The sequence below is a fragment of the Budorcas taxicolor genome, chromosome 9 (genome assembly GCF_023091745.1).
Source record: "Budorcas taxicolor isolate Tak-1 chromosome 9, Takin1.1, whole genome shotgun sequence".
NCBI classification, from domain to species: domain Eukaryota; kingdom Metazoa; phylum Chordata; class Mammalia; order Artiodactyla; family Bovidae; genus Budorcas; species Budorcas taxicolor.
This window is the reverse complement of record NC_068918.1, coordinates 86769637-86793845: the sequence shown is the minus strand read 5'-3', so window position 1 is coordinate 86793845 and position 24209 is coordinate 86769637. Positions and strand designations below refer to the sequence as shown.

The 24209-nt window shown below is 46.6% G+C and overlaps 1 protein-coding gene across 1 annotated transcript in view; it reads right to left on the bottom strand.

Moving 5' to 3' along the window:
• The window catches only part of FNDC1 (fibronectin type III domain containing 1), a 115845-nt gene that overhangs the window by 7194 nt on the left and 84442 nt on the right, over positions 1–24209 (bottom strand). Inside the window, exons 15-20 of the mRNA XM_052645837.1 lie at positions 19850–19918; positions 17916–18098; positions 15514–15744; positions 9231–9339; positions 2640–2719; positions 528–557 (exon numbers count right to left, since the gene is read on the bottom strand). Coding sequence (XP_052501797.1) covers positions 528–557; positions 2640–2719; positions 9231–9339; positions 15514–15744; positions 17916–18098; positions 19850–19918 — 702 coding nt within the window. The remainder of the gene's footprint in view (positions 1–527; positions 558–2639; positions 2720–9230; positions 9340–15513; positions 15745–17915; positions 18099–19849; positions 19919–24209) is intronic.

Sequence of the window (24209 nt, the reverse complement as noted above, 5' to 3'; positions counted from 1 at the left end):
TCTTTTCAGCAATTTAAAATATTCAAGGGGGTTAGGAAAATAGTTACTGCTTCATAGGTTATTGGCCGCCCACAATGGTTTTTATAGCTATTGTCTGGGCTGTGGTGTACTTACTCACTCAGTCATGTTTGACTCTTTGCAACTTCATGGACTATAGCCTGCCAGGCTCCTCTGTCCATGGGGATTCTCCAGGCAAGAATACTGGAGTGGGTGGCTATGCCCTCCTCCAGGGGACCTTCCAACCCAGGAATCAAACAGGGGTCTCCTGCATTGCAGGTGGATTCTTTACCAGCTGAGCTACCAGGGAAGCCCAGCTATTGTCTGTTAGGGCCCTATCTAACAATTTCCAGACCATTCTTTGCCCTAGATTAGGAGAGCAGGTGCAAAGAAACCACAGAAGTTGTTGGAAAATTATGACAATACAAAAATGGCTTGGCATGTCTACTTGTGAGTAACCATAACAATCTCATGTTCAATATCTAACAAACATTATTAGAATGTCAAGATTATCCAGAAGAGAATCTTACCTGGTGGCCTCACGACAAGAAGAGGATTATCTGTAGAACGAAAAAGAAACAGCTGACTTCACTATTATGTCATGGAGCCACATAACTATGGAATTTTTTTGTAACTGAAAGGGCTAAACAAGCTACAGTAGATAAAGAAAGTGCAATATTCATTTGGCATATGTCAAAACTTTAAAAGTATTATATCACAGTCTCAGAAGTTACATTTATATCTTTCTACTCTCCAATTTCAGCCCTCAGTTTCTTGATAACTATTTAGATTTGAATTATTTGAGTTTTTTTTCTATAGACATTTATCATGTTAATTCTGATAGTTGCCAAAAGACCATGTTATTTTTAGGAAATGCAGCCATAAACATAGACACATTATTGTAGCAAATTAGCCACTGATAAAGGTTTTCTTATACTCTTTCTTAATTACTAATGAGAAACACACTTCTGAGATGAAACACGTGAAAACACCAATTTTGAAGTCCTTTGCCAACAATTCCAGTATAAAGCATATTCTCAAAAAAGACTTTTTCCATATATTTTGATTCAGTAGATTAAATCACTGCATTTAAAAATATCCTCCAATGGCAACTGTTCTGGGATCAAGCTACATGTAGGGAATGATCTAACCAAATGGAAGCGAGAGCCACGTTAGTGTGGAGCTGACCCTGCTGGGCTCCTGTAGGTGTTTGTCTTGGGACCATGATCACCAACTCTCCCACCTGGCTTCCTATACAGAGAGGCTGCCAACCCAGGAACTGCCACCATGAACCAGTTGTGTGTACTGCCTCAGACCATGACCACCCAACACAGGACACCATGTGTACTGCCTCAGACCATGACCACCCGACACTGTGTGTACTGCCTCAGACCATGACCACCCGACACCGTGTGTACTGCCTCAGACCATGACCATCTGACATCATGTGTACTGCCTCAGACCATGACCACGGGATACCGTGTGTACTGCCTCAGGCCATGACCACCCACCATGGGACACCATGTGTACTGCCTCAGACCATGACCACCCGACACCGAGTGTACTGCCTCAGACCATGACCACCCGACACCGTGTGTACTGCCTCAGACCATGACCACCTGACACCGTGTGTACTGCCTCAGACCATGACCACCCGACACTGTGTACTGCCTCAGACCATGACCACCCGACATCGTGTGTACCGCCTCAGACCATGACCACCCACCACGGGACACCATGTGTACTGCCTCAGACCGTGACCACCTGACACTGTGTGTACTGCCTCAGACCATGACCACCCAACATCGTGTGTACCACCTCAGACCATGACCACCCACCACAGGACACCATGTGTACTGCCTTAGACCATGACCACCCACTACGGGACACCGTGTGTACTGGCTCAGACCATGACCACAGGACACCATGTATACTGCCTCAGACCATGACCACCTGACACCGTGTGTACTGCCTCAGACCGTGACCACCCGTCACTGTGTGTACTGCCTCAGACCGTGACCACCCACCACGGGACACCGTGTGTACTGGCTCAGACCATGACCACGGGACACGGTGTGTACTGCCTCAGACCGCGACCACGGAACACTTCACCAAAGGGTCTGAGAGCTCTGCACACCAGCAACCCAAAGTAGGGACATCTTCTGAGTGACACTGCTTGCAGGATGGACAGCATTTTAATTAAACCTCCCATATTAAGTAGAGACATCTTTGTCTCCTAGGAAAGGAAGCACCCTAGAGATATGACTGACTGAAAGAAGCAACTGCCCCTCAGATCACATGACATGTGTGCCCTTCGGCTGCTTGCAATAACAATAAAGAAATTACCTCTGCAGCTAGATGAATTCAAAGTTATCTTTCCCACATGGCTAAGAACTAGATTTTCTTCCCTTTTCATTGGAATTTGCTCTTTTCACTTTTCAAGCAGTTCCAATGAAGACTACTTTTATTATCCAAGATTTAACCTAGCAAAAAGAAAATCACGTTTATCTTATAGTGTGATATCCAATATGAACTGACTAAACAGAAGTTTTACTTGTTCAGTTTTTATTCTATTGTAGGCCTGATTTCAGATTACTTGTTTTTAAGGAAATGAGAAGAAAAGAACATGAAGTCATCCATACCTGATTCTGTAACAAATGAGACTGAAGAGCTGACAGGTCCATAGCCGTGAGGATTTTTGGCTTGAACTTTAAAATAATACCTGAAATTCGAAGAAAACATAGTTTGAAAGAGAACCCTGTTTAATTTTTGTGTAATGAGACAAACAACCAAACTACTGAGCACTTGCTCTGTGGCAGGGTTTGAGTCTTATCTTTTCACAAATGCATACACCATCGCTATTTCTTCATGTTATTTCTAAACTTTCTCATTTTCGAATAACTTTTCAGCACAGTATAATGAACAGCATAGACATGTTCCCACTGGGAACAGAGGGGCATACTAGGCAAACAGGTCACTTGGACTGTGTGTGTTATTTAGAGCACCAAGGGTTTGCCCGCCCCATGCAGGCCATGCCCTGCAGGCCTGCCATTGGATGGTATGGCCCCCTCCTGTCTCATCTTGAGTTCCACCAGCAAGACAGAGAAGCTGGAGCAGGGAGAAACGATTAACGAGCAGAATTCCAGTTGTAGCCTAAGTCTCACCCCTGGACATCGTGTATAAATGCCTGACGGACTGATGATGATGCAACCTGCTGTTGGCAGGGGGAGGCTGAGCCAGTCCAGAGGCTGGCCTCCTCGGGGGAACTAATGTAGCAGCAATGTTCTGGGCGCAGGACAAGTGCTACGCTTGGGCCTGGAGCCCTAAAATCACTGAGTCTCCAGCTTCTGTGCCTCAAGGAAAGAGAAGCAAGTCCAGGAAGGGGAAGTGGAAAAGGCCTGCAGAGGCTCTGCTGGGGATTAATCTTTGTCTTGGAACAGAGAATGTGCTAGAAAGCACATGGCCTGAATCAGCCTGCTCATCTAGAAGGAGATAAGCCAATTCGGTCGGGAGTCCAAGAGCGTCTTACTTTGGACTCTCATGAGCTACAGGACCAAAAGCGATGATGAGAAAATACTGGAAGCCAACACAGTTGAGACCTACTTTACCTACGGTTAATCTCTATGCTGTCCAGCCCCCTGGAATCCTAGGTATTATCTGTGCCCTCTTAGTCCTTAACTGGGGCTTCCCTGGTGGTTCAGATGATAAAGAATCTGCCTGCAATGCGGGAGACCTGGGTTTGATCCCTGAGTCAGGAAGAGCCCCTGGAGAAGGAAATGACAACCCACTCTAGCGTTCTTGCCTGGAGAATTCCATGGACAGAGGAGCCTGGCAGGCTACCGTCCATGGGGTCACAAAGAGTCAGACATGACTGAGCAACTAATACATACAGTCTCTAACTGCTTCCAGGTAAAGAAAGAGGGTTAAAAAAAAATTGGGCAGGGGAGTGTGTCCACCACCTCAGAGAGTCCAGAAGGGGCCTTGGCTTCTGGGCAACAGGAGCTACACTTCAATGTTACAAAATCCTATGTTTAAGTCAGACACACAGATCACACGCACTAATTAAGACGCACTAAAGTTTTAAAAGGAGAACTATTTAGACCCAGAGAGCAAAGGCGCCTGTCTGTTGCACCTCTGCCCTGGCGCCGAGCCTACTGAACATCTGAGCTGACATCCCCAGGGGAGCCTCTGGCCTCACAGTTACGCAGAGGCACTTGACTTTGGGTTTGACTGAACAGAGAGCAAAGGAAAAGTCCATTTGGTAAAACCAAGTCTTCTCTTAAGCTTTTCAAGAAAGTATATTCACATCTCATTTAGGACCGAATCCTTTTTAAAATTTCATTTAAAAAAAAAAGATATGCACAATTTAAGAACATATGAGTTCCCAAATCTCAATTCACTCAGCACTTTGTGCGTTCTCAATTGTGCATACTTCTAACTCAGCAGTCGTGGAGTTATTTAAGGCAAACTCTGCTGGCAGTTCAAACAGTGGGTTTGGCATAAGTCAACGATAACAGTCAAACTTTACAGACGCCTTTTCCTTAAAAAAAAATAGGAAATCGAAACCTAGGGTATGATACTGATATTCAGAGGCTACCGGGGACATTTATTTCTGCTGCATCTTTCTCAGGCCATCCCTGGAGGCAACCTGGTACCACTTCCCCAGCTTGGCAGAGGGAAGCACCCTGTGCAGTAGAGGCGATGGCAGAGGGGTGACCTTTTGGCTGGGAGAGCCTACTCCAGTTTCTTAGTTGTATCCATTCTATTTTACACTGAAACCTAAGTATTCTCCAAATCAACCCTCCTGCCACGCAATGATTCCATTCCTCCACAAAGCCCACGTGGCCCAATTCTAAAGATGTATTCCCATTTGAACTCCACCTACTGTGTCAAAGTAAGTTTACATATGCCAAGCTGAAAAACAATATGGTATTATAAAAAAAAAAAAAGCAAAATTTTCAAAAAGCACATTAAATTTTTTTCCATAGACTAAAATATATATTTCATACCCTGAAGTGTCTCTATTTCACCTAAGTAACAAAAGCATCCCACACCTTGCCTTCTTATACAAGCTTCTGGCACCTTCTTTTGAACAGGTTCCATGGTAACAGATCTGTATACTTCAGGCTTCCCAGGTGGCACTGCTGCTGCTGCTAAGTCGCTTCAGTCATGTCCGACTCTCTGCAACCCCATAGACGGCAGCCCACCAGGCTCCCCCGTCCCTGGGATTCTCCAGGCAAGAACACTGGAGTGGGTTGCCATTTCCTTCTCCAATGCATGAAAGTGAAAAGTGAAAGTGAAGTCGCTCAGTCGTGTGCGACTCTTCGCGACCCCATGGACTGCAGCCCACCAGGCTCCTCCGTCCATGGGATTTTCCAGGCAAGAGGACTGGAGTGGGGTGCCATTGCAGATCTGTATACTTCAGGCTTCCCAGGTGGCACTAGGGGTAAAGAAACCACCTGCCAATGCAGGAGACACAAGAGACGTGGGTTTGATCCCTGGGTTGGGAAGATCCCCCGGAGGAGGGCATGGCAACCCACTCCAGTAATCTTTCCTGGAGAATCCCGTGGACAGAACTGCCTGGAGGGCTACAGTCCCCGGGGTCACAAAGAGTTAGACATGACTGAAGCGACTTAGCACGCACGCAGGCACGGAGGGGTCTGAAGGAAATCCTCGTAGGAGGAAGCCAGCGAGCACTCCCCCTCCAAAGCACGGCAGACGGGAAGGTCACACTTGGGGAGAAGCCCCAGTGGCCGCTGCTGCTCCCAGTCCGTCTCCCAGGGACCCCAGCGTGGGTGGACATAGGATGCAAACCTCGGGGGACACTGGGGCCCACCTGCAACCGACCGGTCCAGCGGTCCAGCCGCCAGCCCCCTCTCTCCTCTGTCCCCACGACCGCATCGGCCTCCTGCTCTTCCTCAAACACATCAGCTTCCCAACACCCCTGCTGCCTCGAGCAGCTTGACAGCTCACTTACCTCCTCCAGGTCAAATGCCGTGTATCTGCCTCACCTGACCGTCCCTTACCCTCAAGCTCAGAAAAAAAGCCCCCCATTACACACTCACAGAACAGGGTGCTTCTCTCTCAGGATGCTGGTCAGGGAAAGTCCATACCTATGTGTTGATAAACCACCGGTCTCTGTCAGATGAGCACCACGAGGGGCCATGGTGTATTGTAGGCCCCTCCCCCACCCCTCCACTCTTCTCTCTTTGGAGCCCGGGGCCTGACCCTGAGCACTCAGTAAGCTCTCACTGAGTGAGCCGTGGACACTCATTCATACCTATAGGAAGAATGAATAAACCATCCCACATAACCATCCCCTGTCAGTATTCAAAACTCAACATCAGTTTGGTACCAAAAGTTGTCACAAGAAAACTAGGCTGTGGGGGCAGGGGCAGCAGGAGTCTGGGATTTACAAGCAGCCAGGAGGCCAAACATCTCTAAGGCCTCCTTCAGCTGCTCCTGAGGCTGTGCTGTAAAAACATTCAGAAGCCTCTCGATGCCCAAGGCTATTGTCCAATTTCTGTCCCTTTCAACAGTTCTGTTTAAGGAGAGCATTTTGTTCCAATCTCTTCTGTGTTCCTCTGACTGTATAAAAAAAAAAAAAAGAAAATGGGAGACCTCGGGCCCAAGTCACATCATTCAGAACACTTTGCTGTGGAAATACGGTGGCTGGACGTGACATGGATCAGAGAGCCAATCATTAAATATCAGCAGTTCTGCAGGCCCAGACTAGCTTGAAATTGGCAAATACCATAAAGCAGTTGTTACTTTTTTTTTCCCCAGACAGCCAGTTTACAAACACACCACAGCGCAACCATCGTGTCCTTGGTGTTCTGCCCACATTCACCCACCAAGGATGGAAGCTTTCCTGATGGCTGTTACCAGCAAGACCAGAGAATATAAAATAGGAAATGCACACACACACACTGTTTGTACCCTCGAGACAAGTTCTGCACATTTCACACTGAGGGCTAAAAACTCACTCCCAGATGGCCCTCTGGCTGGCGACCCACTTCTCCGTGTAGGAAGCCATGCATCTTATAACTGATATTAACACGTAAAATATATCTTTCTTGAATGATCTGAACTTCTACACCATAGAGGTTGAGTACCAGCTATTAAAATGTTTAGCCAGTTCATACAACTCAACAACAACAACAAAACAAACAACCTAATTGAAAAATGGGCAAAGAACGTAATTAGACATTTATCCACAGAAGAAATACACAAGGCCAACAGGTACACGAAAAGATGGTCAACAGCACTAGCTATTCAGTTCAGTTCAGTTCAGTCACTCAGTCATGTCCTACTCTTTGCGACCCCATGAATCGCAGCACGCCAGGCCTCCCTGTCCATCATCAACTCCTGGAGTCTATTCTGAAAGAGATGGGACTACCAGACCACCTGACCTACCTCTTGAGAAACCTATATGCAGGTCAGGAAGCAACAGTTAGAACTGGATATGGAACAACAGACTGGTTCCAAATAGGAAAAGGAGTCCATCAAGGCTGTATATTGTCACCCTGCTTATTTAACTTCTATGTAGAGTACATCATGAGAAACGCTGGGATGGAAGAAGCACAAGCTGGAATCAAGATTGCCAGGAGAAATATCAATAACCTGATATGCAGATGACAACCACCCTTATGGCAGAAAGTGAAGAGGAACTAAGAAACCTCTCAATGAAAGTGAAAGAGGAGAGTGAAAAAGTTGGCTTAAAGCTCAACATTCAGAAAACTAAAGATGGGACCATCACTAGCTATTAGAGAACTGCAAATCAAAACTACAACAAGGTATCCCTCATACCAGTCAGAATGACCACCACCAAAAAGTCTACAAATAACAAATGCTGGAAAGGGGGTGGAGAAAAGGGAACCCTCCTATACCGCTGGTAGAAATAGATAAGTTGGTGCAGCCACTACAGAAAACAACACGGAGGTTTCTCCAAAAACTAAAAATAGAATTACAGTGAGATCTAGCAATCCCACGTCTGGGCCTATAATGTAGCTTTATGTTCATAGAAGCCTTATTGACAATAGCAAAGACATGGAAACAGCCTAAACATCCATCAACAGAGGAACAGATAAAGAAGATACGGTGCACATATACGGTGGAACACTGGGAATAGTACCCGGCCATAAAAAGAATGAAACAATGCCATCTGGAGCAACATGATGTCACTGAAAATTATCACACGAAGTGAAGTAAGTCAGAAAGAGAAAGATAAACACCATCTGACACCACTTATATGTGGAAATTAAAATATGATGCAAATGAACCTGCCTATGAAATAAAACTCCTCATGTGCAGAGTTGACTCATTGGAAAAGACCCTGATGCTGGGAGGGACTGGGGGCAGGAGGAGAAGGGGGTGACGGAGGATGAGACGGCTGGATGGCATCACCGACTCGATGGACGTGAGTCTGAGTGAACTCCGGGAGTTGGTGATGGACAGGGAGGCCTGGCGTGCTGTGATTCATGGGGTCACAGAGAGTCAGACACGACTGAACTGAGCGACTGAACTGACTGACTGACTGACGAAATAAAGACAGAATGCAGACACAGAGACAGACCTGTGGTCAGCAAGGGAGGGGGCGGCATAGGGCGGGAGGCTGGAGTTAGAGGCGCAAATCCTTAAACAGAGTGAATAAGCAAGAAAGTCCTGCTGGAGAACAGAAGAACTCTATTAAATATCCTGTGAGAAACCACAATCGGAAAGAATATAAAAAAGAATGTGTGTGTGTATGTATATATGTGTGTACACACACACACACATATATAACTGAAACACTTTTGGGTATAGCAGAAATGAACACACACTGTAAACCAACTATACTTCAATAAAAAAAGCTCAACTGATGCTCCACTAATGTCATTTATGAAGCTCGTGCTGCATGAAGTCACCATGTTGGTGACTGCAAACAGATGGATTCCCTTTCAACACACAGAACAATCTTTCCTTTCCCAGCGGTAGGTAGTTTCAGTCTCTGGAAAATAGGGAGCAAAATATAAACACAACAACCTAACAATCACAAAGCACATAGTCCTTTCTCCAAAGAAAAGTACATGACACATGGTAAGCACTCACCTACAGTCTATGAGAAACAACTAGAGAATTCAAAAGAAACCCTAAGAACACTTTCAGTTAGGCCTTTCCTTTTCAACCCAAGGATATCCATGACCACGTACACAGGTTTCATTTTCTGTTTATAAATGATGGTCATGTCATACCTCGTGTTGGGCTTCAGGTTCTCAATGGGCAGGTGAGTTACTGATGAAGCCTGGGTGGACCACTTGTTCCTGATGAAGTCTTCATAGGACGCACTGTAAACCAAGTAACCTACAGGAGGAAAGAAGGCGGAACCCAGTGAGCGTCAAGGAAGCACATCACCCAAGAGGCGTAACTCAGGGGAGTGGGAAGAGCCGTGGGGTGGGGGCAGCTCTGTGGGAGAAGTCTAGAAGGCGAGCAAGCCATGTGCCGGGTCGGGACGGGGCAGAACACTGGTGCCCACTGGCGATACCAGACGCAGGGAACGGCAGAGACACTTCCTGACGACTAGCTGGTTCCCTATTTTTCTTCCTTCTCCTGATCTCCCACAGTCCCGGGCTTCCTCATCTCCTCGGAACTCATCACCTCTAACCATGGACGCAGAGCACAAGCAAAGAGCAGTGACCTCCACACAAGTATCTAAGAAGTTCCTGGTAGAGGTTTATACAATTATCCTTCACGTGAAATGAAGCATCTGTGACGGTGGGTGCCGTGTCTTGTGGCTGAAAGATCGATAGGTCTCTCCACCTCTTGTTATAGACTCTCCTGTGGTTTCTAGTTGTTGAATATCTCTGCCTGCCCTCGACCCTCACGTCCAGTGACAACAGCCAGGCAGCTCTGCCTTATCCGCTGTTAATGGAGCTCAGCGGGTGGACTCTGCCCTGATACCTGCCCAGCTTGCCAGTCCACCCCAGGGAGCCGAGTGACCTTCCTGTTGCAGCGTCACACATCCTTTATGCTGCTCTCTTACATGGGAAGGAAATATTTGTCGAGTACTTCCTCTGCGCCGAACGTTATGCCAAATACTTTGGATTGGGTTTTACCTGGATGAATTCTCCTTACCTTAGGTTTCTCTGTCTGTCTCCATTCTGACACAGGAAGAAACTGAGTCTTAGAGGTCAAATATCTGGTCCAAGTTCCTATTTGTTAATTCAACAAATATTTATTGTGTGCTTACTGTATATTCATTCAACCAATATTTATTGTGTGCCTCCTGCAAGTCAGGGCTACTGTATACTAAGTGCTAGAGATTAAATGATCATTCATTTTACTGAAAACTCCAGGAGCAGCAAGGCAGACAGACAAGTAGGATTACACAGCTTGTTTATACAGCCTGATGAGAACTAAGTGCTGGGGGCACTGGCAGGTGGGGAGAGTTGGACACAGACAGCTTTCCCAGGATCATGAAATCGGGCTGATAACTAAAGGATGGGAAGCAGTCAAGATGCACGGTGGGAAGTGGGGAGAACTCCAGGTAGAGGGAATACCTCGGCAAAGACGCAGGCGAGGGAGGAACCAGGAGGCAGGAGGACCTCAGAGTGGCAGGGTGAGGGGAAGCGCGACATGAAACAAAGCTAAAGAAGCATTGAACAACAACAAAAAAAATCCAAGGCTCTTTGTTCACAAAGGCTTTTGCTTTTCTTTCCAGAAGAAAAGGAAAGCATTCACAGGGCGACACAGCAAGACTGTCTTCCGTGTGTCTCTCTGGTGCTGAGTGGAGGACCAGACAGGCATGGTATATGGAGGGGGTGGTCTCGCAGGACAGCTGTGACAATATCCAGGTGAGCGGTCACAGCAGCTCAGGTTCTGGGGCGGTTAATGGGGAACGATGGACGCGTGCAAGAAAAATCTGAAAGGTAAAGGCAACAGGACTGAGTGAGGAACTGAATACAGAGGGGAAATAGAGAAGGAGATGGGAAGATGACGCCAAAGCTTCAGGCTTGCAAGAATGGACGGAGAGTGAGACAGAAAAGCCAGATGAGCAGGTGTGTGTCTGGATCATGAGTCTGATTCTGGATATGCTGAGTCTGAGAAGCTTTGGAGACATGACGGATGATACTGTCAAGTGGACATGATTTTTCAGTTTGAGGCTCAGAGGAGAGCAGGCTGGGTCCTGACCTACAAACCAATGACTCATCCCCAAGAGGTGCTGAGACCACATGCATCAGGACTTCTGTGGTGGTCCAGTGGTTAGGGCCCTGTCTGCCACTTCAGGGGACACAGATTTGATGCCTGGTCCAGGAAGACCCCACGTTCGGAGGGGCAATGAAGCCCACGCACCGCAACTACTGAGCCTGTACTCTAGAGCCCTCGGGCCACAGCTGCTGAAGCCCGTGGGCCCCACAGCCTCTGCTCTGCAACCAGCCACTGCAATGGGAAGCCCACACACGGCAGCTAGACAGGAGCCACCTGCTCACCACAGCTAGAGAAAGCCTGAGTGCAGCGATGAAGACCCGACGCAGCCAAAAATAAATAAAAATTTTTAAATGCTTGGAAATATACATATACATTTTAAAAAGACCTCTGTGCATGGGTAAAACGGAGAAGGCAATGGCACCCCACTCCAGTACTCTTGCCTGGAAAATCCCATGGACAGAGGAGGCTGGTAGGCTGCAGTTCATGGGGTCGCTAAGAGTTGGACACGACTGAGCGACTTCACTTTCACTTTTCACTTTCATGCATTGGAGAAGGAAATGGCAACCCACTCCAGTGTTCTTGCCTGGAGAATCCCAGGGACGGGGGAGCCTGGTGGGCTGCCGTCTATGGGGTCACACAGAGTTGTACATGACTAAAGCGACTTAGCAGCAGCAGCAGCAGCATGGGTAAAATCCTTCAGCTGAAGCTGAAGCTTTTCTTCTTACTCTGTGTTTTCTCTCTCCAGGATTTTACCCACGCACATGTCTTTTTAAAATGTGTATATATATATTTATAAGCATTTAAATTTATTTATTTATTTTTGGCTGCGCTAGCTCTTCATTGCTGTACTCAGGCTTTCTTTAATTGCGGTGAGCAGGAGGCTACTGTCTAGCTGGACTGGACTGAAGGACTGATGCTGAAGTTGAAGCTCCAATACTTTGGCCACCTGATGCAAAGAACTGATTCATTGGAAAAGACCGTGATGCTAGGAAAGATTGAAGGCGGGAGAAGGGGACGACAGAGGATGAGATGGTTGGATGGCAGCACCAATGCGATGGACATGAGTTTGAGTAAGCTCCGGGAGTTGGTGATAGACAGGGAGGCTGGCATGCTGCAGTCCATGGGGTCACAAAGAGTCGGACACGACTGAGCGACTGAACTGAACTGAACTGAAGGAAAGTGACTTAGGACCACGCCTTAAGCAATTCTGATCTCTAATGTCGGGTCAAAGAGGATGAGCCTGTGAGGCAAACTTGGGCTGAGAAAATCATATCACAGGTCAAGGAGGAGAAGATGAAGAAAAGGCATTGAAGAGGCAAATAGCTTTATTCAGCAACCTGTTCCCACCGATCGCCTCCTCAAGGGCTATTCTGGTGATGGGAAGAGTGGATTAGAGTTACATAGCTCCTCTGCAGCACGCAGGGAGCAAAAACAGGGGCCCTGGGCTCTGAAGCCTTTTCAGAGAAATTCCTTCCTCTCTTTTTTCAACAACTATTTCATGGGACCTGGGAAGTGTTGCTGCTCTCTCCATAGGGTGCCCTCCTCCTCTGAAGATGGTGACATTAAGCCACATGAGCTGATGGTGACGCTGTACCCAATAAGGGTCCAGCCGGGGGCGGACATGCCCGAGGAGCCCTGGCTTCGATGGGTCAGCCTGGCTCATCCTCTTTGACCTCATATTCATTAGAACGCTGCACTTCATTCCATATACTCCTCAGGTTTCCCTGCTCATCCTTGTGCCTGGATTTTTATAACGTGCTTGCTGAGCACATGTAACTCCTGTATTCTCTGTTCTTATCAAAACCAGTCCTGAAAAGATTCAGAGACTACCACGAAGGTCATTTCCCACAGAGTCACTGCTGATGAAGAGACAGCTCCATTCATCAGGACTGATCAGGGTGGGCAGCAGGTCGTGGACCTATTTACTTTGCAGGAGTTTCGTGTCATTTGGCCACCATCTGGTTACACGCTGACTCAACCACGTGTGAAAGAAAAGAACCACCAGTGGAAATCGGCAAAGCGCTCTACATTTCATGCAGCTACCGGGACCCTAGCGCCCTGCACTGGGCCCGGAAGTGTGGTCTTCCCTTTGGGTCTAGGAGGCATCTGGGTATCCACTTCATCTCACTCTTCTGCAGCTGAAGGAGCTGGTGCTTGATTCATTAACTGATGAAGCACTCCCATGCTTTTCTCTTTTAGCCTCTAGGGTCTAACATGCTTCTTCTGCATATCACACGGCTGTTGTACACTGAAAGATTCCACGATAAGCAGCTTGGCAGGAGTTGGCATAACTTTCTATTTGGACCTGAATCCCAATAACACCTCAGCCGTACTATTTATGCTCGTGGCATGAGTGCTCATGATTAGGGCCCAGGGGCTTGGTTTGGGATTAGACGGTAGGGGTATGTGGCGATGAGATGACCCCAGTCTCTGGGGAGCTTCGTAAGGCTTTTGACGCAAAGCTAATAGTAGCATGTGTTTCGGAAGCACGCCCTCTATGGGATGATACAGGAACTGCGTCGGAGTTAAGTCCAGCGACATTTACCAGAGTTCTCCGAAGGCTCCTCACGCTCCAGCCCAGGGGGCATGTCTAAGGTGGCTGGTCCTTTCATCCTGTACCCATCCTTCTGTTTCTCAGAAGCCCCGTGGCTCAGGGCACAGGGGTATATTTATGTTAAGTAACATCTGTTATGCAAGAGATCAAAAGCTAAGTAGCTTAAGATAAAGTTTTCCATGATTATATTTTCCGTTTGCTTGCTTGCTTTTCAAAACTGCCATTCATAAAATCATATTCAGTTCATAAAAGGATTTTCTGGCTGTTTTGACTACAAGCTCTCCTCCTTCCATTCATTTATGTGCTTGCTTTTAGGAACACGCTGGACTCCACAGAAGCTGGCCCCAGCAGCCCGAGCAACTCGTAGATTGGGGGACCAGCAAGTACAGCTACAGCAAGACTCAGACCCCTTGATCTGCACCCTGGCTCTCCACGGCCCTTCCACCTTGCCTGGCACAATACCCAGGCATTCTGTCCTGTGTCCTTTATCCTGACTTTTGGGCTGCAGTGCAAACTTCATTAAAAAAAAAAAATTAGCTCTCTGTTTGTGCTTGGGTCTTTTTTTTTCTCATTTCAAGAGATCATACTGGGGACCCTAAAGCAAGAACATTAAAAATTTCTAATTCGATGACCGACACTAGCATGGTAGTGACATAATATGTCAAACTCCGACTTATCCCACCATCCCCAGCCCTGAGACACACACACACACACACACACACACACACACACACACACATTCCTTCCTCTTATATAACTCACTGACCCAAAAGGAATCATTTGCAAAAGAAGGGTGTCTATCCAAAGAAAACATTAACTCTTTTCTGTAAGAACTCATCTCAACAAATTTATCCTCAAATATGTCTTTGGTAGAGTCGAATGAACATCTCGCAGACCAAGATCTTGGAGGCTCAAGATCCCTGGGCATTTTCTCCATCACATCCAGTTCCCACCTAAGGAATTCAGAAGTGCCAAGACTGATTTGGAAGCACTGAGCAGACCCGGAAAGAGCCTGAGTCGTGACCCCAGGGTTGACCATGACCCCAGGAAGCACACAGTAGGAGCACTCATCATCCATGCTGCAGGAGCTCATCTGACAAGGAGCTCCGTGGACTCCCTGGCTACTTGCAGTATTACAGGGTAAGAGACCTAATGATGTGTTGTATAGGAGGAAACCAAGGTCCAGGGAAAATGAAGTAGTAGCTCCAGGTCATACAAACCCATCTGGGACTAAGATTCAGGATTTCTGACTTCCATCCAGTGCTCCTCATACTGCCCTACAAGGCTTCCCTTATTGCCTCTGTTTCATCCTTTAAAAGAAAATATCTGCATTCGTCCATCCAATTCATCCATGCATCTCTCCATCTAGCTATCTGACTGATCCACCCACCCTGGCACCCTTCCATCATTCATTTCTCCAATCCATTCATTTATTTATCCATCCATCCATCCATCCTTGCATCCAGCCATCATCCATTTCTCCAATCCATCCATCGTTGCATCCATCCATCATTCATTTACTTAATCCATTCATTTATCCATCCATCCATCCATTTTTCATCCATCTATCCATCCATCTATCGATCCATCCTTGCATCCATCCATCATTCATTTATCCAATCTATTCATTTATCCATCCATCCATTTTTCATCCATCTACCCATCCATCCATCCATGTTCCATCCATCCACTCATCCATCATCCATTCATCCCTTATTGACTGTATTTCCCACCTGCAGATTGACAGGAAGTCTGAGCACCTGCCTTGGACTCACCTGTTATCACATCCCCTGGGGCGGCTTTGTCCCAGTCCACAATGACAAATGAGTGGCAGCCTTCCACCGCGACCACAGTGATGTTGCGGGGGACATGCTGAGGAGGTGTGTCACTCTTCTTCAGGTCATTTGGAATGATTTCATCCAAGCTCTCCACTTGGAAGTGATCTAGAGCATCAGTCAGAGAGCATGGGGCGGACGGGTCTTTATTTAGGTACGTCACGTAAGGAGCTGGAAAGAAACAAAGATACCCAATCGGGTTGCTGAAGGCTTTCTCTGAGGGCAGAAACATGATGTCTGCTCCATAGAGTAGACCCAACATTCAGTCTCTTTCTGCTAAACATCCAGGGTCATCAGCCCTGAGGCCAAACACAAGCGCACATCCCTAGCTCTCCTGAACGGATCCACGTATTTATTATATCTTTCAATCTGGTGGTTTCAAAAGATCCCATTGCCCCATCAACATCGGTGCCCTCATAGTGGTTTTGAAACCTCTCCAAACTACAGTTTAATGTCTAACAGAAGTCTGCGGCATTCTGCCATTCTTGTGCCCTTAAACTGGAAAGGTGCAATTGAATCCAACTTGGAGTTCTCTCAACACATTTCATTCCCTAGACTGTCTTGGGACCAGGAAAAAAAAAAAAAAATACACCAGCCAAGATGTACAACCTTAGCCTCAGTCCAGGCTGGCCTCCCCTGGGACATCAGGGACTCACATAACCCCTTGCACCCATGTCTGCACAGGCTGGGCCTGAACAGCCTTCTACAACATTACCACTCAGGACGAAAATAACAACTCGCATTTATGGATAGCTTCAGGCTTTTCCTACAAGCGTGATCTCAGCAGACACAAGGGCCCCAGGATTAAGGCAGGATAAGAACTGATAACCCACAGTCCAGTTAAACCTACCAGTGCTGAGAAGGAGCCCACAAGACTTCTTATTACATATGCGCTAGAACTTAGAAAAGCAAAGGAATTGGGTTTGGACTTTATACATTCAAGACCCCCAAGTGCTCCCAAGTAACAGTTCCTAGAACTTTCTAAACATCCCATTGTATCTCTCTCATTCGCAGTGGCTGTTAGAACTGAAAGGAATTTTTAAGCTCCTCTGTTTTCCAATAATCCATACAGAATTAGGCGTTTTGAGCTTGTGCATGGGTCTGATCAGGAAGTTTGGGGGAGCTGTCTACTGTGTTTTATAAAGTTATAGGCATATGAAAACAGCCAGACAATAGTAAGCCTTTCAGCCTTTGAAGAGGTCTTCGGAACAGCTAATAATAGCGCTGAAAGCATTTCAATTTCTGTCATGGAACCACAGAGAGAAAAGTCAGAACATTCAGTGAATTCAGCCAGGCTGCAGCATGCCATGGGCCAGCATTACCACTGGCCTCAGGAATCCTCCTTCCAATTAAGATTCTTGTTCTTCAAGTACGAGTAGTTCAGACACTCAATACTACATCTTGGCTGACAAGAGCTGTTCTTCGCTGATGGCAGAACATTTGTTTTGGAAACAGAAAAGTGTGATATTAGTTTAAGCTGTTGCCTGTCTCCACTCAGTAACAAATTATTTTTTTCCACTTAGTGATATGTTAATCTGTCTTATTAGCAAAGTTCATTAAGGGCATGGGAAAAGAAGGCTCCCAAAGGGAATGAAACACAGTTTAATGACATAGAATTTCTTCCTGAAACTGTTTTAATCACTGAGAAAGAAGAATACGGTCAATTTCTAGATCGCAGGTCTTTGAGGCTAATGAAAACTATAGGAAATAACCTCAAGGAAAACAGCTTCAGCTCTTTCAAACTGTAAGGTATACTGGTAGCTCAATTCATCAAACTGTTCATCTTTTAGGGAGGAGTTAACAAACAACATGCAGGGGATTCCCTGGCGGTCCAGTGGCTAAGACGCCGCACTCCCAAAGCAGGGGACCTGGGTTTGGTACCTGGTCAGGGTACTAGATCCCACATGCCACAACTAAGACCCAGAGCAGTCTAAATAAATTAGTCAGACAAACAAACAAAACACCAATGTGCAGGCAAGGCCTAATAAACGTCTCATCTCAGAAAAACTGGCTAGAACAAAAATGCTCATAGTCCCTGGACTTGATTATTCAGTAGTTCTTATTCCTCATCTGCACAAGACAGCCTCTCTAAACTCTGCTCCATCGGATACCAAATGTTCTCCTGCGCGCCTGCGCCCCTGACTTCAGCAGAGAGCAAGTTCATGTTTAGAAAGCATCTAAACACGAATGACGCACTGACTCGCCCAAGTGGAAATTTCACCCTGGGAAAAACCTCTGCTCCAAACGAGCTGCCACGGCCAAGCCAAGAGATTCGTTCTGCTCTTCTTCAAAGGGTGAGAGCTAAAAACTCATGTTTCTCTGATTAAGGAACTTCTACTCACCAACAAAACGTTTCTTCCCAGCCAGATCGAATTCTTCTTCGGGGTAGGAACTGATGGAGCCTTCAGGCGGGATGACGGCGGGCGTGGTGGTGGTGGTGGTGGTGGTGGTGGTGGTGGTGGTGGTGGTGGTGGTGGTGGAGGGCTGGGTGGTGGGCGGCGGCCCCAAGGTCTCAACTTCATAATCTGAAATGATATGATGGTTTTATAACTGGGCGCATCCAGAAAAGAGGCACCTTAAGATTGAACGCAACACTAAAGTGTATCGGCACACAAACAGACTCTAGAATTGGAGAAGAAAATGGCAGCCCACTCCAGTGTTCTTGCCTGGAGAATTCCGTGGACAGAGGAGCCTGGTGGGCTGCTGTCCATGGGGTCACGAGTCGGACACGACTGAAGCGACTTAGCAGCAGCAGCAGACTCTAGAATAAACGCTATGCCTGAACAGAATTTGTTGCTAACAAAACAATATCCGCCCCCCACCCACCATCTTTCAGTCCTTAGGGAAAAGCAGCTGCAGGTAGAAGAAAGGAAGGAAAAAATTAAAAAGAAATACTCATGACAAGAAAAATGAGATTTTTTGAATCCAAGCTGGCCAGAACCTTAGAACTTACCCAGGTTAGATGCCCCTGTTACTGGTCCCTGACCATTCTCTGCCTAAGTAATTTTCCCTTTTAAAGCCAGAAAAGAATCACACGAGAAAAGAAACCTGATTTTTTAAAAAATCTGTCACCTGCGTACAGGTTTTCTGAAGGGGAGGTGGGACTAATCCTATTGAGAGAACTAATCCATTAACAAAAAAAAGAAAATTCTGCTCCCTTTTCAACAGCTCCAAATCACAGGGTTTTATTTCCAAAGGTGCTAAGAAAACTTCCTTTGCTTTCTCGAATCTGCTGTTTTTCTTTCAGGTCTGGTTTTTTTTTTTGAAAACTGGGGATTAAACCACTACATTGAAGATCATGATTGCATCGGAGGTGACGTTATTCCCACACTTGTGACTGAAGAGCCTCAAATCTACAACCAGCAGTGGCAAACTGAGCACATTAGTGAGGACTGACACCCCACGTGTCAAAGGCCAGCGCTGGGAAGGGGACAAGCTTTCTACGTGAATTTCCTTCAGTTTCGGGGGCAATTTACAAAACACAAGAACCACAGGGAGGTAAGTATAATCACAGCAGTCATTACTATGAATCGAGTGACCAGACGCCATGCAAAGCAAGCCTCTTCTTCAGCTTAGAAACTTCACCTTCACTTGAAAACATTCTGATTTTTAAAAAATCAGCACATCTACCGCATTGCTTTTTGAATGTAATTAGAAAAGGAAAGGAAAGAATGAGAGTGAGAAGAGCCAAGAGGGGAAGCTGGAACTCAGTTAAACTAAGTCGTTTTTATTAACATGTATGGGTGGTGCAGGGGTGTTCAGACTGAAGTAACTCCAGAATTTCCAAAAGAAGGAGGAGAAGGAGGGAAGGAGGCTCAGGGGTCTTGTCTGGAGGCTGCATCTGTGTATGAAGCACACAGTTTTCCTCTGGATCAAATTTTTATGGGGCGAGGGGAGGTAACTTGGAAGGTAACCCTTCTCTAAGCGTTGCCCTCCAGCCCCAAGTTCTGAGGGAAACAGAAATTGAGACCATCCACTTAGCCCACCTCAGCATTTCCAGGTGGCTCAGTAGTAATGAATCTGCCTGCCAAGCCAGAAGTCACAGGAGACCTGGGTTCAATCCCTGGGTGGAGCAGATCCCCGGGAGAAAGGAATGGCTACCCACTCCAGTATTCTTGCCTGGAGAATTCCATAGACAGAAGAGCCTGGTAAGCCAACAGTCCATGGGGTCGCAAAGAGCCAGACACGACTAAGCGACTGTGCACGCACTTACTAACGAACATCAGATTCTCTAATTAGAAAATACCCCCAATCACGTGCCTGGAATCAATCATACCTTCATCATAGATGACGTACGCCTCTTCCGTGGGCACTGCCGTGTCAGTCTCCAGCCCCGAGAACTCATCTAGAAGGAGAAGGCAAGGGCAGTCAGCAAATGCGCTGGGCTCTCTTCTCAGCATGGCGCCAAGGGCACGGAGATCCAGCCCGGTGCTGCTGGCTCCCAGGCGTGTAAGCCTCCCCTGCCACGGCCGCCTCGGCTTCCTCAGGAGGAAGGGCCTCAGAACGCGGAGGGCTCAATGGGAATGGAGAGTTTCTCTCCTTTGTGCTCAGGGGGGTGCACTGGAAAAGACACCTCCCCAGCGCTCCCGACCCTCCAGCAGGGGGGCGCTCTTCCCGACTTGTTGGGGGAGGAAGGCGGAGGGGGACGGAGGGGGTAGAGGGGAGGGGGGAGAGGGGAGGGGGGAGAGGGGAGGGGGGAGAGGGGAGGGAGAGGGGAGGGCGCGAGGGGGCAGGCCTGAGAACAGACATTCTCCGAGGGCAGGGAACTCCTTTGTTTACAGCCTTTGGTGGCTCAGACGGTAGAGAATCTGCTGGCAAGGCGGGAGACCCAGGTTCGATCCCAGGGTCAGAAAGAACCCCTGGAGAAGGGAATGGCTACCCACTCCAGTACTCTCACCTGGAGAACTCCATGGACAGAGGAGCCTGAAGAGCTGCAAGTCCATGGGGTCGCAAAGAGTCGGACACAACTGAGCGACTCACACTGATTTTTCACTCATTCTCTCCATCCCCCAGTCTTTCCACTCACAAGATCCGGGTGCCCTCCTGCCTCTCTGTTCTATTCTGGCTTCCCTGCTCCCTCTAAGCTTCCACCCCCTCTCAGTGACTCGGGAGATAAATCCGTAATGATTATAACTTCTTAACTTGCCTATGAAGTTTGGAAATAATATCCCAATGATTACAAACATCTCTTTACAAACAAGTTGTGTTTTACTTATAAAGCCACTAGATCTGCTATGACTACAGAATTATCCTATACGTGCAATCTGTAGACTTTTATATGTGATTTTTTTAATCCACCAGGAAGCCCTAATTATAAGAACCATTGCTCAAATGACTATTATTAATGGCTTCCCAGGTGGCTCATCAGTAAAGAATCCACCTGCAGTTCAGAGGACGCAGGAGACGTGGATTTGATCCCTGAGTCAGGAAGATCTCCGGAAGGAAGAAATGGCATCTCACTCCAGCATTCTCGCCTAAGAAACCGCACAGAAAGAGGGGCCTGGAGGGTTACAGTCCATGAAGTGAAGTAAACTAGCTCAGTCATGTCCAACTCTTTGCCACCCCATGGACTATACAGTCCATGGAATTCTCCAGGCCAGAATATTGGAGTGGGTAGCCATTCCCTTCTCCAGGGGATCTTCCCGACCCAGGGATCGAACCCAGGTCTCCCACATTGCAGGCGGAGTCTTTACCAGCTGAAACATCAAGGAAGCCCAAGAATACTGGTTAGCCAATCCCTCGGAGAAGGCAATGGCACCCCACTCCAGTACTCTTGCCTGGCAAATCCCATGGATGGAGGAGCCTGGTGGGCTGCAGTCCATGGGGTCGCTAAGAGTCAGACACGACTGAGCGACTTCACTTTCACTTTTCACTTTCATGCACTGGAGAAGGAAATGGCAACCTGCTCCAGTGTTCTTGCCTGGAGACTCCCAGGGTCGGGGGAGCCTGGTGGGCTGCCGTCTATGGGGTCGCAGAGTCGGACACGACTGAAGCGACTTAGCAGCAGTAGCCTATCCCTTCTCCAGCAGATCTTCCCGACCCAGGAATTGAACCTGGATCCCCTGCATTGCAGGTGGATTCTTCACCAGCTGAGCTACTAGGGAAGATCTTACAGTCCATAGGGGTCGCAAAAGAGTCGAACACGACTTAGCGACTAAAAACAACAACACTGATAAGAGCATGGATGAAAACTTGGTTCAAAAAAGTGAATGATTGAAGCAAAAACAGTTTTTTGCCTCCACGAGCTGGGTACTGCTTTAAGCAGAAGCTGCTTTGGGAAGATGGGAGGAGATCCATACGTGACTTCCCTGTTTGGGGGAGACAGATGCAGCTAAAAAAGAAGATCCTTTCTCTGCAGTTGGTGAAATATTGAGGCAAAAGATATGCTAATTCAAAAAAAAAAGTTCAGAAGAATTCCTTCACTTCCTTTGACCTGAAGCCACAGTAAATTATACAGAACTCTCAATCCAAGGCACTCTTAAGAGGCAGAGAGGGTGAGTGAGGAGACAGGAAGCAGGAAGTGGGATGTATCACATGCCTTCAGGGCATCGGGCACAGTCAGGTATGTATTGTTTGAGGTAATCCTCACAGAAATCTCCAGATACGTGGGGTTGATTATACCCACTTCTCAGCCAAGGACACCAAGGATTTATAACAGGCCTGGAGTCACACAGCTGGTAAAGCACAAAGAGCTAAAACAGAACTGAACTGCAAGGCCTTGGCTCCAAAGACTTTATACTTCATCAAACTGCCTCCACTGTTTAAAAGTTGGGTGAACCAGTCTTTCTGCTTGTAAACCTTCAGGCGCTTTACTAGAATCGTCATTCTGCAGCAAAATGAAGGAGGAATTGAACTAGGAAATCATATAAACCTCCTTCACTAAAAAATTACAAGCACCAATTTTGAATGTTGCTTATGGTTAGGAAATAACAGATCATTCCCCTGAAATATTCCAATAGAATCCTTCTATTAGACTTTTTTGAGCCTACTTCGAATAACTTCATGAATGTGACGCTGCCAGAACAACTCCACCAGCAGACTGTGGCGACCTCATCTCGCCTATCTGGCCCCTCTGGGATGGTAGTGAAAAGCCCTGCAGACACCGGAGGCCCATGAGATGCATCCCACCTGCCTCACCATGGAGGCGGTGATGCTGGGCGTGTTCTGACGTAGCCAGCAAACGTCATCAAAGAGAGGTTGTAAGAGCTCCACCCTTCAGGATGTGCATTTTGAAAAAAATGATTAGACAAGATTTTTTTTTTTTTTCCAGTTCATTCCAATGTCAATATGCCTGCATCCAAGAGGAATTACTTCTGGGCTGGCTTAAATCAGAGTTTTCAAGATCACACCACCTAACATTTGGGGTTATCTTGCTGTTGTTTTCCATGACGCCATTTTCTTTCCCTTGTGTATTAACTTTCAAGAACGTAGTCCTCTTGTGCCTTATTATCAGCTCAGAGTCATTTCATTTCGTTATTATTTTTGGTCAGGTCAAAATGAATAAATGGTACAACTGCTGAAGCCCAGAGTGAATGAGAAAGAGGGCGAGTCTAGGGTGTCCTCCATGGATTCCTGATACTAAGTACAATTCCTTAAGGAGCTGAAGCACTCTGGTCCAGATCCAGACCGCAGAAACCACGCCCTTCACCTGTGAACTTGGATCACTTCTTGAGACAAGTGACAGTTGAGTCTTCTAGCAAAAGTAAACACCCTATTGAGTGATTTAGTGCTCCTTTTTTTTGTTTGTTTTAAAACCAAATAAAGTCAGAGATAATTTTTATAAAATAGCACCATCTTGATTCCAAGTCAAAGAAACTTCCAGCTGTAATGAAACAGATTTACTTATTTTTGTTTTGTTTTTTTGAAAAGCTGACCCTCAGAACTTGCCCCACCTGAACGCCAATTTGGAGTATCTGGAGCTACATATAACTGAATGTTCTTAAGCCAACCCAAAATCGATGTCAAAAGCTTCCACCCCTTCACATAAAAGTAGCAGCCAGCCGTCAGCCATGTGGTACAGTTTATATATGTATATTTTTTGAGTGGTTTTATCCAAACGGTCGTGAAATTTAAAAAAGAGAGTGCAAAATGTTTGGGTCTTAGTTCCAGGGATACTTTTTTTTCAAAAAAAAACTGTTAAAGTAGATTCTCATTAAAAGTTTGGAGAGAAGATAAATTACAGTCATTTGAAACCCAATGATATTTGCAAATTATTTGGTTGGTCCAGCTCCAGTGAACTTTCAATTATTCTCTTTGTATTTTCTGTCTTGTATAATGACTGATGTTCTTCTAAAGCATGCCCCAAGGTCATGTTACAAATTGTTGAAGATGTTCAGCTGGCTCATAACATTTCCAAACACACACGATACCATCAGATCCACTGTCAAAATGGAACCTGAAAAACAAGGATCACTGGTAAAAAGACTTCTCAAAAGACTTTCTAACTACTCCGTTAGAAAACAGAGCATGCCTATGGCTTACAGTATGGTTTAGATACCCAAAGATGCATAATTAATTGGGTACCACAAAGAATCTGAGATGAAGCAGAGGATGCTGTCTCTACTGCAAAGAGTTTATGACTTAATAGAGAAGTCATAGCAAGCAAAAAACTGTGCATGTGTGTGTGTGTGTGTGTG